The sequence below is a fragment of the Ascaphus truei genome, chromosome 2, assembly GCF_040206685.1.
Source record: "Ascaphus truei isolate aAscTru1 chromosome 2, aAscTru1.hap1, whole genome shotgun sequence".
NCBI classification, from domain to species: domain Eukaryota; kingdom Metazoa; phylum Chordata; class Amphibia; order Anura; family Ascaphidae; genus Ascaphus; species Ascaphus truei.
In genome coordinates, this window is record NC_134484.1 from 254165866 (window position 1) to 254181997 (window position 16132).

General features: G+C 44.8%; 1 protein-coding gene across 3 annotated transcripts in view; it reads left to right on the plus strand.

Annotated features, from left to right (window-relative positions):
* LOC142487225 (uncharacterized) overlaps window positions 1–14932 on the plus strand; it is a 104576-nt gene extending 89644 nt beyond the window's left edge. For all 3 annotated transcript variants that reach the window (XM_075586113.1, XM_075586116.1, XM_075586115.1), the window contains 3 exons: window positions 342–439; window positions 14531–14561; window positions 14803–14932. In XM_075586113.1, the coding sequence (XP_075442228.1) occupies window positions 342–439; window positions 14531–14561; window positions 14803–14867 (194 nt within the window). In that variant the 3' untranslated portion in view covers window positions 14868–14932. The remainder of the gene's footprint in view (window positions 1–341; window positions 440–14530; window positions 14562–14802) is intronic.
* The last annotated feature ends 1200 nt before the right edge of the window (window positions 14933–16132 follow it).

The window sequence follows — 16132 nt, forward strand, 5'->3', positions numbered from 1 at the left end:
AAGTACCCCACCCACTACCCATTGATTGCACAGTGGTAAATCATAACCATATAATATGGACATAAGCCACTATAGCAGTCAATGGGCAACATTAAAAAAAAATCAATAGGCCCAAAAATACACAACAATTAACTCCAAACAATAAACAGAAAAGGATATTAATTCAAAACAAGCATTTGCCAAAAAATGCATTGTCTGTCACTGTATGTATCTGTACCCTAATGGGGCACAGATAAATACGTTAGCAGTCAATGGGTAATCAAAAACATACAAATAAACAAATACAATAAAAAAACCTGATAAAATAAAATTACTTACATTCAATATTTGTGTACCTTTAGAAGACTTCACCCTCCGAATCCCTGCATATCAGGAAGCTCTCGACCAAAGACATCATCCTCTGCAATCCGCCGCCATCCTCCACAAAAATCAGTATCAGGTAAAAAAAAAATCTTCTTTCTTTCATTTTCTTCTTGCATAATTTTCTACTTTTCTTTCATCTTCTTTACTTGTAATCCAATGTGCCCCATGTTAAATCCAAAATGGATGTTGACTCATCAGCATCTTCAGCTAAAATGAGATGGAACAGGCCTTATATAAGTCTTGTGACGTCACATTTTAGGGTCAGATGGTCCAGGTACAATCCGATTGGGCTCTGTACCATGTGACTGGCTTAAAAAAAAAAATTTTCATTAAGGATGTGACGTTATCTCCAAGGGACATACGTCACATCCTTAAAACCACATGGCTGACATCACACGGTACTACAGCCTAGTTATTATTGTCCTACCTTAGCCGGAGGAAGGACATTAGCAGGTTCCCTGCCAGTCTGTGGTAACGTTTTGGACAATTTTATTTTTCTCTTCGGCAGCTTTCATGCCTTCCTGATGGCAGGGGTGGAGGCGCTGAGCACCTCCTTTCTGCCGTTACCGAACCCTTCCTATTCCTTCTTCTTTCTTTTTCTTTTTTTGAGGCTCACACTGTCCAGCTTTTTTCTTTTTTTCCCATCCACGTGGCGGTCATCTATAGCCCATCTACATCTACTCATACCCCTTCAAGTTTTTCTCACTTTTAATCCTGGCTCTCCCTGTTCTTCTCATTAGGGACTTTAACTGCTATATTCATGACCCTTCTCTCCCTTGGGCTTCCTGCTTTCTCTAACCTCTTCTTTTGGCCTCCACAAATGGACTGCTGCCAGCACCCACAAGGATGGCCATCCGTAGACCTGTTTTTCCCCCTTTCCTCTCTCTGATCATCAGCTCATCTAATTTTCTCTTGCTTCCCCCCCTCATTTCTGCAGAGACCTCTGCACTATTAACCTACTAGCTTTTGATTCCACTTTGTGCTCTCCGCTCTCTACTCTGCTCCATACACTGACAACCTAGTCAGGAACTACCGTACAACTCTGCCCTATCCTACTCTCTTGATCTACATGCCCCTCTTTCTTTCTAATGTTCTCTCACTTCTAACCCCAGACCCTGGTTAAATTGCTAGACACGAATCCTGCGCTCCTGCACTTGTTCCTCTGAACACCTCTGGGGAAATTTCATACTCTTGCAGACTTCTTTCACTACAAATGTATCCTATTCTGTTTCAACTCTGCCCTCTCCCAGGCTAAACAAGCCTTCTCGGTCTTTGACTTTCTACTCGTACTACTGTCTGTTACCTGTTTTTCTACCTCCATTTCACCTCAGGACTTTGCTGATTATTTCAAGAAAAGGTGGATTCCAGGTGTCAAGACATTACCTCTGTATCCTCCACACATTCTCCACCTCTTCCTAACTTTCCTCCTGCCTTTCTCAACTCTTTTTCCTCTGTCACAGAGGAGGGTGTGTCGCTACTGAACTCATCTTCTCCCTCTACCAGTTGCCCTCTTGACCCCATTCCCTCCCACCTCCTCAAACTCTAATTCCTGCTTTCACATATTTTCACCATCTCCCTCTGGTATCTTTCTCTCCTGCTGCAAACCTGCAACAATTATACCATTACTCAAAAACAGCAAGCTTGACCCTACTTCTCTAACTATCGTCCTTTTTCCCTCCTGCGTTTTGCCTCTAAACTCCTTGAACACCTTGTATTCTTTAGCTTGCTCACAATGTCTCCTAGATCCTCTACAATCTAGCTTCCGCAATGCTCACTGCACAGAAACAACACTCACTAAAATAACTAATGACCTCCATGCTGCCAACTGTAAAGGTCACTACACTCTGCTCATATTGCTAGACGTCTCTGCAGCCTTTGATACTGTGGACCACCCTCTTCTCCTTCATATTCTTCATACTCTCGGTATCCGTAACAAAGTTCTATCCTGTATTTCCTCTTTCCTCTCCCATGGCACTTTTTGTGTCTCTTTTGCTAACACACCCTCTTCTATCGATCTCTCTGGATATTCAGTACCCAGGTTCATATGTAGCATGTGAGTAAGTCCATGTAGTTTAACTCACCCCCTTTTTAAAGCACACAACGTCCTTCTATTTTCTTCAACTTTATTGAGTGAGGTTTATAGAAATATACAAGTACTTTCATGTAGATAATGATAGGGAATGTCTCTTGTCAGGAGAATTAGCCTTTGGGAGATATGTGCTTTTTTAATGGGGGGAAGGTAAAAAAGGATTTCCTTTACTGAGGAAGTAATGGAGGAAGAGTGTACTCACTTAGGCTGCTTGTTAGAAAAGAGAGCACACTTTCCTGTCAGACAGGAACAGGCTAAGGGCCATTCTAATAAACAGAAAAGGCATGGGGAACAGCCCTAAACCAACCTCAGAGCAACCTGCCAGGGCAACCAACTAGTGCAGGTGTGGGCAACCTATTTTTCAATGTAGCCACAGGTGTGGCGAATTAGAAGTGAAAATAGCCACACAATGTAAAAATTGAGGTATTATGTTGCGCATGCGAACATTTTAAACACACACTGTTTGAACAAGTTTATAAATTCTCAGGACCGTTCTATAGTGTGTGCGAACGCGCGTGCACGTGACGCATGCTTCTTGTGTGTATGCTGTGAGCGAGTGAGGTACTGTGTGTGTGTGACTGTGTGTGTTATAAATACGTTTGAAATAAATAAAGAAATGCTTTAATAAATTATTTATTAACATTGTACGTACACACACACACACATTTCAGTGGTGGTAGTGGCGTAAAATCTTTATTTTCCTCATCTTCCCCGCTGTCGGCCGGTTCCACGCTCCCTGCCCTAACCTCCACCAACTATAACTGCCACGTGCGCGCACGGCACAGCAAGCGCACGCCCTCAGACCGCAACCCCCCTTTACGCCACAACTACCCTCCTCATCATCATCATCTCCTCACCCCCTCATCATCACCATCTCATTTAACCCCCCCTCATCACCATCTCATTTAACTCCCCCTCATCATCTTCCCCAGCACCCTTGATCAGCACCCTTGATCTCCCCCATCATCAAGTACCCCCTCTCCCCCCAGTGGTGGGATTCAAAATTTTTAGTAAAAGATTATCTCCCACCAGGGGGGGAGGGGGAAGGGAGACGGGGGAGATGTTTCATGTTTATGTATTATATTTATGGTTTTTTTATAATGTTTTTATTCAGTTGAACAGGACTGCATGTGGGGGGGATGGGGGTAAAGACCAGAGGCCCCCCCCCCATCTCACCCAGCCCTCCTCACATCTCACCCAGCCCTCCTCACATCTCACTCAGCCCCCTCACATCTCTCCCAGCCCCCTCCCATCTCACATCTCTCCCAGCCCCCTCCCATCTCACATCTCACCCAGCCCTCCTCACATCTCACCCAGCCCTCCTCACATCTCACTCAGCCCCCCTCCCATCTCTCCCAGCCCCCTCACATCTCTCCCAGCCCCTCACATCTCTCCCAGCCCCCTCCCATCTCACATCTCACCCAGCGCCCTCACATCTCTCACAGCCCCCTCCCATCTCACCCAGCCCCCTCCCATCTCACATTTCACCCAGCCCCCTCACATCTCTCACATCTCTCACAGCCCCCTCCCATCTCACCCAGCCCCCTTCCATCTCTCACAGCCCCCTCCCATCTCACCCAGCCCCCTCACATCTCACCCAGCGCCCTCACATCTCATACAGCAGTGTGAAGAGGGTATAATGCCTGTACTTGGCCATGTGACCAAAACCTTTGAGAAAGCGCGGAAACGCGCGAAACGTGCGTCAGGTGACCGGAACGGAGTGACGTCACCATGCCGAATGGACGCCACACACGAGTGTGATAGCCGCCGAGTTTGAATCAGAGACTTATCCTGTCTCTCGGTAACTACACCTCGGTAACCCGCTTCCACTTCCCCTGACATTGGGACCTGGTGGAGTGACTACGGATATGCCTAGCAGAGCATTACAAGCTAAGTGAAACATCTCATTAGTGTGTCCGGTAGGATTCTCCATGGACAATATAGGTCACATGGCCAAGTAGAGGCATTATACCCTCTTCACACTGCTGTACTTGCTACAGCCCTACTGCTTTATTTGGACACCATTATAGTTGATTTACATCTGTATGTGGTAGTAAATTGTTATTTTTCAGTCCCCACAGCACAGGCTTGTTACTGACCTTCTTGCCTGGGAAGTATATACTTACCTTCATTTACATCACTAGTAAGGGATTTACGTTTGCAGTATTACTAATGCAAGGTTATTGTGTGTTAACTTTGTGTGTTTTACCACTGTGCTGTAGAGGCTATAACTAGATACGGTCTTTGAACCGTGCCTCAGGGCATTAATATAGCACATTTGGTGCTTGCCCTTTTACATACATCCACACTAACACACAAGGCATCTTTACTCATCTGTAAAGCTATGGGGCTAACACTTATCATCTAACCTGGGTATAACTTGTTTACCTTTTTTACACCACTATCTAGTGATATACGTGTGCATGTTAGCATAGTGAGCTATAATTACTAACTGTTTAGTACATCATATGTATCAACTGTCATGCATATCTTATCCTTCTGTTGTTTCAATACGCAGTATCAGTAACACCACTTACCACGAGACCAATTGAAGCTGTTCTATTCCAAGTCATTATGTGTAATTTCTGTGCAACTTATCACTATGTTGTAGAGGCGTTAACTGGATACGGTCCTTGAACCGTGCCTCAGGGCACTAGTATAGCACATTTTGTGCCTGCCCTTGACAGGAATCTACACTATTACGTAAGGTACCATACCCACATCTGTAGAGTTACGTTTATAGATTCACCCCTCCACTTGCGGGTATGTGTTTATTATGTGCACCATTCGGTTGTTTTTGATTGTGTGTATTTCACACCGTTTCTGGGTTACACTACATCCTACTCTAGTGTGGGCCATTGATACTAGGTCCTTACCATTGGACCGGCTCATTTTAAGCTATTCACCCCTACAGACTCAGTATCAGCAGCCTGCATCCGTCTAGGCCTGCTGATTTTTTAGACATAAGGACATCCATTATCAGGATAAGTACCTTTTTCTGTAGGTAACTATGGGTGTATTCCTTTGCCACTTGGCCCACTGCGTTTTGATGTAGTGTTATTTGTATAAATCTTCCGTCTATTTGTTTGCAGGAAGATTCTTCGGTTTGCCAATAGGGACTGGTCCTGGACTATGTTTACCTTGTCCCTCTTTACAACATAATTTTATATGTGATTAAAGGTTTTTTAATGTACTAATCATATCACTATTACTGACCAATCTGAGTGCATTCAAGGGGGAATCTCTTGTTTGTTTGTTTATATTTATCCTTATCCCCTTTTGCACCAGCCTTTGGTCTTATTCATACGCCCATTATTATTTTTCATTATACCTCTGCTGATGCGGGAGCACTCCCCAGTCCCCTTCCCCTCCCTTGTTTCCCATCCCTGGAATTTCTAGCTTATGGTGTTTCATCAGGCTGTACTAGAAACTTTGGTCCTGTAAACCACGACTTGCTCTGTAGATACGCTGCAGACACTGATCTAGTGGCATGGTCAGCAAGGTTCTGGTCTGTCGGCACATGGTACCACTGATTTGGTTGTGTCGACTTCCTGAAACTTTCTACTCTGTTAGCTACGTATACGTATAATCTCCTGGTTGCCTAGCACCACTTTACTGTCTGTGTAGAACTTGATAGCATCTGGTTTACAATCCATTTCGTTCTCAATGAACTCTGCCAGCTCTACTGCTAACACTGCGCCACATAGCTCGAGTCTGGGTATAGTATGGTTGGATTGTGGTGCCAGCTTAGCCTTGCCAAGGATGAAACTGGTATGGTGTCTTCCATCTGCATCTGTGGTCTTTAGGTAGGCCACCGCTGCTATGGCCTTAGTTGAGGCATCTGGTTGCATGCAGTGGTGAGAGATGTGGGTGAGTAGGGGCGTGGGATTTGAAGTTGCTTAAGGGTCTTCAAAGAATCTTTCCATGTCTTCCACTCTTTCCGTCTTTCTGGAGGCAATTGGGTGTCCCAGTCCCGCGTTTCGATGGACAATTCTCTGACAAGAGACTTTCCTGGTATAGTGACTGGGGCTACGAATCCCAGTTGGTCGTAGAGGCTATTGACTGTAGATAGGACTCCACGTCAGGTATAGGGTTTTTCCTCAGTGGATTGCTGGAATTTGATTGCGTCTGCCTTGGGATTCCAGCTTAACCCTAGACTCCGCTGTATAGGAGGCGTGTCGGTCCTCAGGTCCAAATTGTTCAGGTCGCTTGCGTGATCATCTTTATGAAATGCCTTCATCACTGTGGTGCTATTGGACGCTATTTTATGCGATCTTAGGTTGGCGTTTGCTAGCATCTTTTGCATTCTTTTGAGTAGGTCTATGGTTCCTTCTTGTGTCGTCTGGACTACTGAACATCCTAGGCCATCGTCACATTTCCCTGATGTAAAGATGTTTTTGTGGTTCTCAGGTGTATGACCTTGTTTCTGTTCCGTGTTAGGCCTTCCTGTCACTTGGATGTGACCACGGCATGGTTTGAAGAGGGATGGATGTGTCCACGTTCTGTAATCTCTATTCTGCTGGCGTCAACGTAGTCTGGTTGATGCCCTGTGCCAATGCATACATTGCCCACTATCACCCATCCTAGGTCAAGTCTTTGGGCAAATGGGGCGTTGTGGGGTCCGTTACGCTGTTCGCGGACTTTGTGCACCCTCAGGATGTCCCTACCGAGCAGCAGCAAAATCTTGACATCTTGCTCTATCGGCGGGATGCGGTCAGCTATTCCCTTGAGGAGTGGGTGATGGCATGCCACGTATGGTGTGGGGATCTCGTTCCTGTTTGCCGCCATGTGATTACACTCTGAGTGTAGGGAGAGCTAGCTTTACTCTGTCATCCACTGAACATATGGTATAGCCATTTGCTCTCCTCCCTGTTGTCTCAGTCAGTCCTGCGCAGGTTCTCAGTGTGTAGGGTGAGGCATTGTCTTGTGTGTTGAACAAGTTAAACAACTCTGACTTCGCTTATGATCTGTTGCTTTGATCATCGATGATTGCGTACATCCTAATAGCACTCTCAGGTTGTCCCTGGGGGTATACTGCGACAAGGCATATTTTGGAGCAGGACCTTTGGTCACATCCTTCTCCGCAAACCTCGGTGCACTGGGACATGATAGATGTTGACTTATCTTCTCCGTCCTCTACCCCATGCTTTGCAATGGATGAAGGGTTGTTGAATTGGTGAAGTGTCTGCGCCTCTGGTTGTAGAGATGTTACATGGTTGTCACTGTTGCACACTGCACATTTGATGGCTTCTTTACAGTCTTTGGCTAGATGTGTTATGGAAGCGCAGCACCTGAAGCAAACTCCAAACTCTACGTAAGTTCTTGCGTTCCTCAATGGGCTTCATCCGAAACCGTTACACTTGTTAAGTGGGTGTGGCTTCTTGTGTATGGGGCATCCTCTGTTTGGGTCCCCAGTCTCCCTGCTTGGAGCGGTAGAATGATTGGGACGTGTAGATGTTTCAGGGGACACGTCTGTCCTGTGGACCGAGATAGGCATTCTGCTGCTACTGTATCTTGTCACCGGTCCTTCATTCTTTAGATTGCTTGCACTGGGTGCAGTTGGTATACCTAGGATGAAGCTGGAATCATTTTTTGTTCTTGCTGCTTCGCGAATAAAGCTCAAGAAGAATGAGAATGGGGGAAGGCGACTTACTTCTCCCTTTTGTATTTCAAGGCTTGCGAAGTCCATCTTTCTTGAAGGTTGTAAGGTAGCTTCTCCAAGATGGGATCACTCTGCGAGCGGAGTCTAAGACTTTGAGACCTGAAAGAGATTGGTCTGCTCTTGAAGACTCCAATTCCTGCAACAGATCTCAGAGCTCCCGTAACTTCAAATAGTCTTTGGCCATAATTCTGGGATAGTTGTCGACTCTCTTTTAGAGTGCATCTTCGACTGCTTCGGGTCTACCATAGCACTCCTCTAGCCTTTCCCATACTAAGTCAAGACCTACTTGGGGGTGGTTTTTGTTTGCTGCCCTGAGCCTCTTTGCATGCTCTACGGATTTCTTTCCCAACTATTTAGTTAGCAGGCTGAGTTCTTCCCTCGCAGAGAAGCCCAGACTCTTGATTGCGTCCTTGAATGTGAACTTTCATATTCTGTAATTCTCAGGACTGTCGTCGAAGTTGGCAAGTCCTGTTTGCACCATGTCACGCCGGATCATGTACTTGCCCATGTCTGTTAGGCCTGATGCATTGGTGAGTTGATCGCGTTCTGATATGGTTGCCTGTAGGGGCCTTGCGGAGGAACTCATTCTCTGCCGTCTCGATTATTGTAACCTTCTGCTGTCCGGCCTTCCTGCTTTTCATCCGTCTCCCCTTCAATCATTCTTAAACGCTGCTAGAATCACTTGACTCTCTCTTAAATCGCTCAGCGTGTCTCCTGCTGAAATCCTTTTACTGGCTTCCTATCAAATTTCGTGTTACACACAAAATGCTCACTTTTAAGGCTATACACTCTTCTGCCCCATCTTGCATCTGAGCCCTAATTTCTCGCTACACACCATCCCAACTCACTCACTGTCTCACACTTCTGGAATGCCCTTCCTCTCAATATCTGCCTACACCCTCAATCTATCTTTAAGATCCATTTTAAAACCCACCTCCTTAACAAAGTTACATAGTAGATGAGGTTGAAAAAAGACGTACGTCCATCAAGTTCAACTTATGAATTTCATGTCTGAAGCACTTATTCCCATTGTTTTATATTATTATGTCACATGTATTACTGCTGTGAAGCGCTATGTACTTAAATGGTGCTATATAAATAAAGATATACATCTGAAGCCCATTATAACGCGGTCCTTGGGGGCCACAGAATGAGACTGCGTTATAACCAGGATCGCGTTAAAATTTTACCGGCATCTAGATCTCTCTCCTCTTTGCAGCTGCCGACTCTCTTGCGCAATTTCGCAGAAGAGGGTCACAACCCACACCCCCTACACTTTTTTTTTTAACATGCAATGCTTTATTGATTACATATACACACACCTACACCACCATGTGGGAATTGCACATTAATAAATTTTAAATAATACACATGCAGGGATCGAACTCAGGACCTTCCATATACTGGTATCAATACTTTACTTCTACACCACAGGAGTGGTGTGACAAGACAGACCCTACAGTTGTGTGATAAAGAAAGTACACCCTCTTTGAATTCGATGGTTTTACATATCGGGACATAATATGGCTTCTTTCTCTCTCACTCTCTGCTCCTATTTGCCATAACTGAGACCTGGCTCACTCAGTCTGACTCTGCTCTGGAAGCTGCCCTCTCTTATTGTGGCCTTTCCTTCTCCCACACTCCGCGCCCTGATGGCAGGGGTGGAGGCGTGGGGCTCCTGCTCTCCTCTCTCTACCGAACCGTTCCTATTCCTCCCTCTCTTGCTTTTCCCTCCTTTGAGGTTCACACAGTCCAGATCTTCTCTCCTCTCCCTGTCCATGTGGCGGTTATCTATCGCCCACCTTCCTCTACTCATCCCTCTTCTGCCTTTCTCTCTCACTTTGAATCCTGGCTCTCTTTCTTTCTCTCCTCAGACTCCCCTGTTCTTCTCCTTGGGGACTTCAATTGCCACATTGATGACCCCGCTCTCCCTTGGGCTTCCCGCTTTCTTTCTCTAACCTCTTCTTTTGGCCTTCAACAGTGGACTGAAGCCAGCACCCACAAGGATGGACACTACCTAGACCTGGTTTTCACTAAAAACTTCTCTCTCTCTGATTTCTCCATTTCCCCTTTTCCTCTCTCTGACCATCACCTCGTCTCATTTTCGCTCTCTCGCTTCTCTCCATCTCCATCTCCACCTCGCCCTCGTTTTTGCAGAAACCTGCGCTCTATTAACCTACCAGCTCTTGATTCCACTTTACTCTCCTCCCTCTCCTCTCTCAGTTCTGCTTCAGACCCTGACAACCTGGTCAGGAACTACAACTCTGCCTTATCTTCCTCTCTTGATCTTCATGCCCCACTTTCTCTCTGCCGTCCTCGCCCTTCTAACCCCAGACCCTGGCTAAACTCCCACACACGCATGCTGCGTTCCTCCACTCGTTCCTCTGAACGCCTCTGGAGGAAATCTCATACGTTCGCAGACTTCATTCACTACAAATTTATGCTATCCTGTTTCAACTCTGCCCTCTCTCAGGCTAAACAAACCTACTTTTCATCACTAATCAACACACACAAGTCTAACCCACGCCGTCTCTTTTCTGTCTTTGACTCTCAACTCAGACCACCCTCAGCTGCCTCCTCTTCTTCCTCCATCTCACCTCAGGACTTTGCTGACTTTTTTAAGGAAAAGGTGGAATCCATATGGCAGAACATCCCATCCCACAATGCTTCCCAACTCGCCTCCTCCCTTTCTTGACTCTTTTTCCGCTATCTCGGAGGAGGATGTGTCACTGCTGATCTCCTCTTCTCCCTCTACCACTTGCCCTCTTGATCCCATTACATCCCATCTCCTAAAACCTCTTGCTCCTTCTATAATCCCTATGCTCACACAGATCTTTAACTCTTCCCTCTACTCTGGTACCTTTCCATCCTCCTTCAAGCATGCAACCGTTATACCATTACTCAAAAACAGCAAGCTTGACCCTACCTGTCCTTCTAACTATCGACCTGTCTCCCTCCTGCCTTTTGCCTCCAAACTCCTTGAACGTCTTGTATTCTCTCGATTGCTACACTTTCTCAACACCTATTCTCTCCTAGACCCTCTACAATCTGGCTTCCGCACTGCTCACTCTACTGAAACAGCCCTCACTAAAATAACTGATGACCTCCATGCTGCCAAAGACAGAGGTCATTACACTCTGCTCATATTACTCGACCTCTCTGCAGCATTCGACATTGTGGACCACCCTCTTCTCCTTCACATTCTCCATACTCTTGGTATTCGGAATAAAGCTTTATCCTGGACCTCCTCTTACCTTTCCGATCGTACTTTCAGTGTCTCTTTTGCCAACACCTCCTCCTCTATTGATCTCTCTGTGGGGGTACCCCAGGACTCTGTCCTGGGACCCCTTCTCTTTTCTCTTTACACACTCTCTCTAGGTGACCTAATCACATCTTTTGTGTTTAAATATTACCTCTATGCTGACGACACAAAAATTTACCTTTCAACCCCTGACCTTACACCTGCTATAGAGACCAAAGTTTCTGAATGCCTCTCTGGAATATCATCCTGGATGGCCATCCGCCGACTGAAACTTACATGGCAAAAACAGAGCTCCTTATACTTCCTCCCAAACCTGGCCCTACTACCTCCTTCCACATTGCTATTGGAAATACGATCATTCACCCAGTAGCCCAAGTACGCTGCCTAGGGGTTACACTTGATTCCTCTCTCTCATTCTCCTCTCATATTCAAAACGTTTCTAAAACTTGTCGCTTTTTACACCGCAATATCACAAAGATACGCCCTTTCCTCTGTTACTCAACTGCTAAAACTCTGACTCAGGCCCTCATTCTCTCACGTCTCGATTACTGCAACCTCCTGCTGTCCGGCCTTCCTGCCTCTCACCTGTATCCCCTACAATCTATCCTAAACACTGCTGCCAGAATCACTCTACTCTTTCCTAAATCTGTCTCCGCATCTCCCCTCCTGAAATCCCTGTCCTGGCTTCCGATTAAATCCCGTATCTCACACTCAATTCTCCTGCTCACTTTTAAAGCTTTACATTCTTCTGCCCCTCCTTACATCTCAGCCCTAATTTCTCGCTATGCACCATCCCGACTCTTGCGTTCTTCTCAAGGATGTCTTCTTTCTACCCCCTTTGTATCTAAAGCTCTCTCCCGCCTTAAACCTTTCTCACTTTCTGCCCCACACCTCTGGAATGCCCTTCCCCTCAATACCCGACAAGCACCCTCTCTATCCACCTTTAAGACCCACCTTAAGACACATCTGCTTAAAGAAGCATATGAATAGCACTGGATAATCATGGACACATGATACATAAAGCTTGGCCCCCTGCAGACGCACTTACTAGAATTCCCTCCTACTGTCTCTGTACGTTCTCCCTACCTACCAATTAGATTGTAAGCTCCTCAGAGCAGGGACTCCTTCCTTAATGTTACTTTTACAGTATGTCTGAAGCACTTATTCCCATGATCTGTTATTTATATTATTTGTTATTTATATGATATGTATTACTACTGTGAAGCGCTATGTACATTTATGGCGCTATATAAATAAAGACATACAATACAATAATAACAATCATCTGTTCCTTAGCAGATCTTAAAATTAGGTAAATACAACCTCAGATGAACAACAACACACGACATATTACACCGTGTCATGATTTATTTAACGAAAATAAAGTCAAAATGGAGAAGCCATGTGTGAAAAACTAAGTACAACTTATGATTCAATAACTTGTAGAACCACCTTTAGCAGCAATAACTTGAAGTAATCATTTTCTGTATGACTTTTCAGTCTCTCACATCGTTGTCCACTCTTCTTTACAACGTTGCTTCAGTTCATTGAGATCCCCATCGCTCCCAGCGATAACCCCCCCCCCCCCCCAAAAAAAAACAATGTTTAAATGGAGAGACTGGCGCCTGCGTAAAACGGTATATAAATGTAACCCAGTAACGGAGGAAGCCTCAACAAGACGTCAAGATATAGCTCTGGTGTTCGAGTGCTCCTGTAAGAAGGCAAATACTAACAGTAATAGGGTTACTGACCCTGCCCTACACACAAGAAGCAGAATAATACAATGGAATAACTGTAATAAATATATTTTACATAAATGTAATAAATTCGTACAAGGGATAGGTGAATTAATAGACTAAAATACTCACTAATCTAAATACTAACATAAATTTAAATCAATACTAAAATAAATTATCAATACACTAGCTTAAGCTCTATAACAATGTTAGATCCCAGTTTAAATTAATTACAATCTATCTAACCTAGTACATATCTTTTATTTTAGTTGGTCTGCTGAGAGAATGACCATAATTGGGGGGATGAGTTTGTTTCTTGAATGTTGATAGCTCTTCTCTGTCTCTCTTATCTACTCGTGTAATCTAATTTATAATACATTACTTTGTGTCCTACTAATTTTATTTAATCTGACCCCATCTATCCTGGCACAAGCTGTTAAAAAAAAGAAAATTCTAAAGCAGGTTTATAATTCCCTCTGCTTGCACCAAAAAGTCTAAATGCACACCATTACTCTCCCACCTCCCCCGATTTGTGTAAGAGAGGAGTACATAAAAACAGAAACATGCATACTCACCCACCTAAACAAATGTAAAGAAATTACCTAACCTAGAACAGAGAATGTGTATATTGTTATTACACAGCAGAACAGATAAAAGTATCTAGACGATCAGTATCAAGAAAAGGCAGTTAGATTAACTTAGTGCCAGTAAAATATTTTCCCAGGTTCTCTCTAGTCCTTATAGGGAAAAGAGCCATCCACATCTAGCCAGTTCCTTCACATCCTACATAACATCCATTGCGGGAAACTGAACAGCAGAACATCTGAAGTTCTACAAATTTATAGGAAAGATTCTAGTACTACTTAGTAAGTAACCAAAAGGAAAATCGCCCAAACAACTTTATACTCTATTGTATGCAATACAATTTGCTTAGTGGTCTGTAGGGCTAAATGATGGTGTCAGGGTCTCATCGCACCCACAATCCACCATTGGTTTAAGGAAAAGGGAAGTCAATTAGTGTAGCATGATGTCCGATACTGAAGTGCAAAGGAAAGACGCAAGGGGAGAAGGGGGCGTTTAGCAGAAGCTGGGGAGAAAGATACCTAACAGGACAAGACTCTACATCGACCATACTGCTCACCAGCCCTTGTGGTGATGGTTGCGGGGCTTGGAGAATTGCGTTTTGAGTTTTATTGAACTTACTATATTGGGATGGTCGATGCAGAGTGTATTGTCCTGTTAGATGTCTTTGACTCCAGCCTATGCTAACAGCCACTGCCTGTCCCTTTTGGCTCTTTCCTTTGGAAATATGTCCGTTGAAGAAGATTGTATTAATGTAAGAAGAGTGTAATTTTTTTATCATTGTGTAATCTTTGTTTTCATCCTTTTTTTGCTTGATCAATATCAACACCATGTAGGAATACCTTCCATCGTTAGTGACTTTTCGAGGTAATGTATGTGTTCCATTCAATTGGCAATACCTGTACTTCGCATGCGTTTCACACAATTCATACATACAGTACAGTTCACATACCGGTAGTACACGCATGTGCAGAAATACAATGGCTGCATATACGTTCCATGCCGGTTTCATAGAACACACATGCACACAGACACAGGAGCAAGCACAGTGTAATTCATGCATTTATTTCTTCTCTATTATTAAGTAACAATCTCCATTATTTTACAGGTGAAAGTGCACAGGACAGAGCCAAAAGATGTTGGTTGAAGAATATTGTATTATTAGAAGATTGAAGATTATTTCACAGAGTCTTTGTTAAACTGTAATTTAGACTAATAAAACATAATTTTTAGTCATCCGAAGTTTATTTTATTTTTTATTTTTTTTTAATGGGAAAAAGTGCTGGGTTACATTGAAACGAATGAGCTATCTATCATGAAATTAATGGGGATAATGGGTGGGTTACTTTTGCATTTAGATTAGAGACACACACTAGCACAGTAGAGGTTTCTATCATTACTGCAGAGTACTAAACTCCATTTTTTGCGACTGTGGTGCAGTAGCTGTCATGGGGCAGCAAAATGCAAATAAAAGCCGGGGATTTATATATAGTTTTGCGCGGCACAGAAAACAATACGTTTTACTACATCTGTACCAAGTGAACCTATCAGAAGCTCCACACATCAGAGGAATCCAAGCAGTGACACAGGGAGAAAGGACCAGCCTGTCCACTAGTCGTGCTGAGGTGGATACATGTGATCGGAGAGCAGGCATCCATAATCACGTTTTCCAGCAGCTGTGTACTGGACTTAAACCTATTTGGAGGAACGTCTATTGCTGTAGTGGTGCAGTCAGGTGTCCAGACCATTGGATACCTTAACACTTAAGAGGATTTTAGACTTGCTAATTAGCGTTTAGCAATGCTAATTAGCAAGACTAATTCATTGACTTCACTATAGTCCTGCCCTAGAGGCATTTAAACAGTAGTTCCTTACTGCGTTCAGATCTAGTGGCCTCTTGGGAGAGAGGCCAAATTGGACTTTGTGTTTCTGCAGGAATATTATTCGTACATTCCCATACAAATCCCCAATAGGTGGATCTAGTTCAGGGGTCGGCAACCTGCAGCTCGGCTCTCTCCGCACCTTTATGCAGCTCTCCTCCATCTGCAGGTTGCCACTCCCCAGCGGCAGCCTCTCTCCATCACTGTGCTTCTCTTGGCTGTGGGGGGTAGTGGGGGCCTCTTGGCATCTCCCCAGCTGCTGGCCTGCCTCCTGCACTGTCCCACACCGGGCCTTTCTGATGCCGACGTGCACCTGAAGTGTGCGCCGCAACTTCCAGCGTGCTGACGTCACAGAGCGGTCCGGCGTGGGACAGTGCAGGAGGCAGGCCAGCAGCTGGGTAGATGCCCTGCGGCCACAATAGGCCAGAGCAGTGCCAGTTGACCCCCCCGCCCACCGCAGCTACCAGCAACCCAGTGAGGGAGAGAGGCAGCAGCTGGAGAGCGGCAACCCAGAACAGTGCAGGAGAGAGGCAGGCTGTACGTGTGTGTGTAAATAAA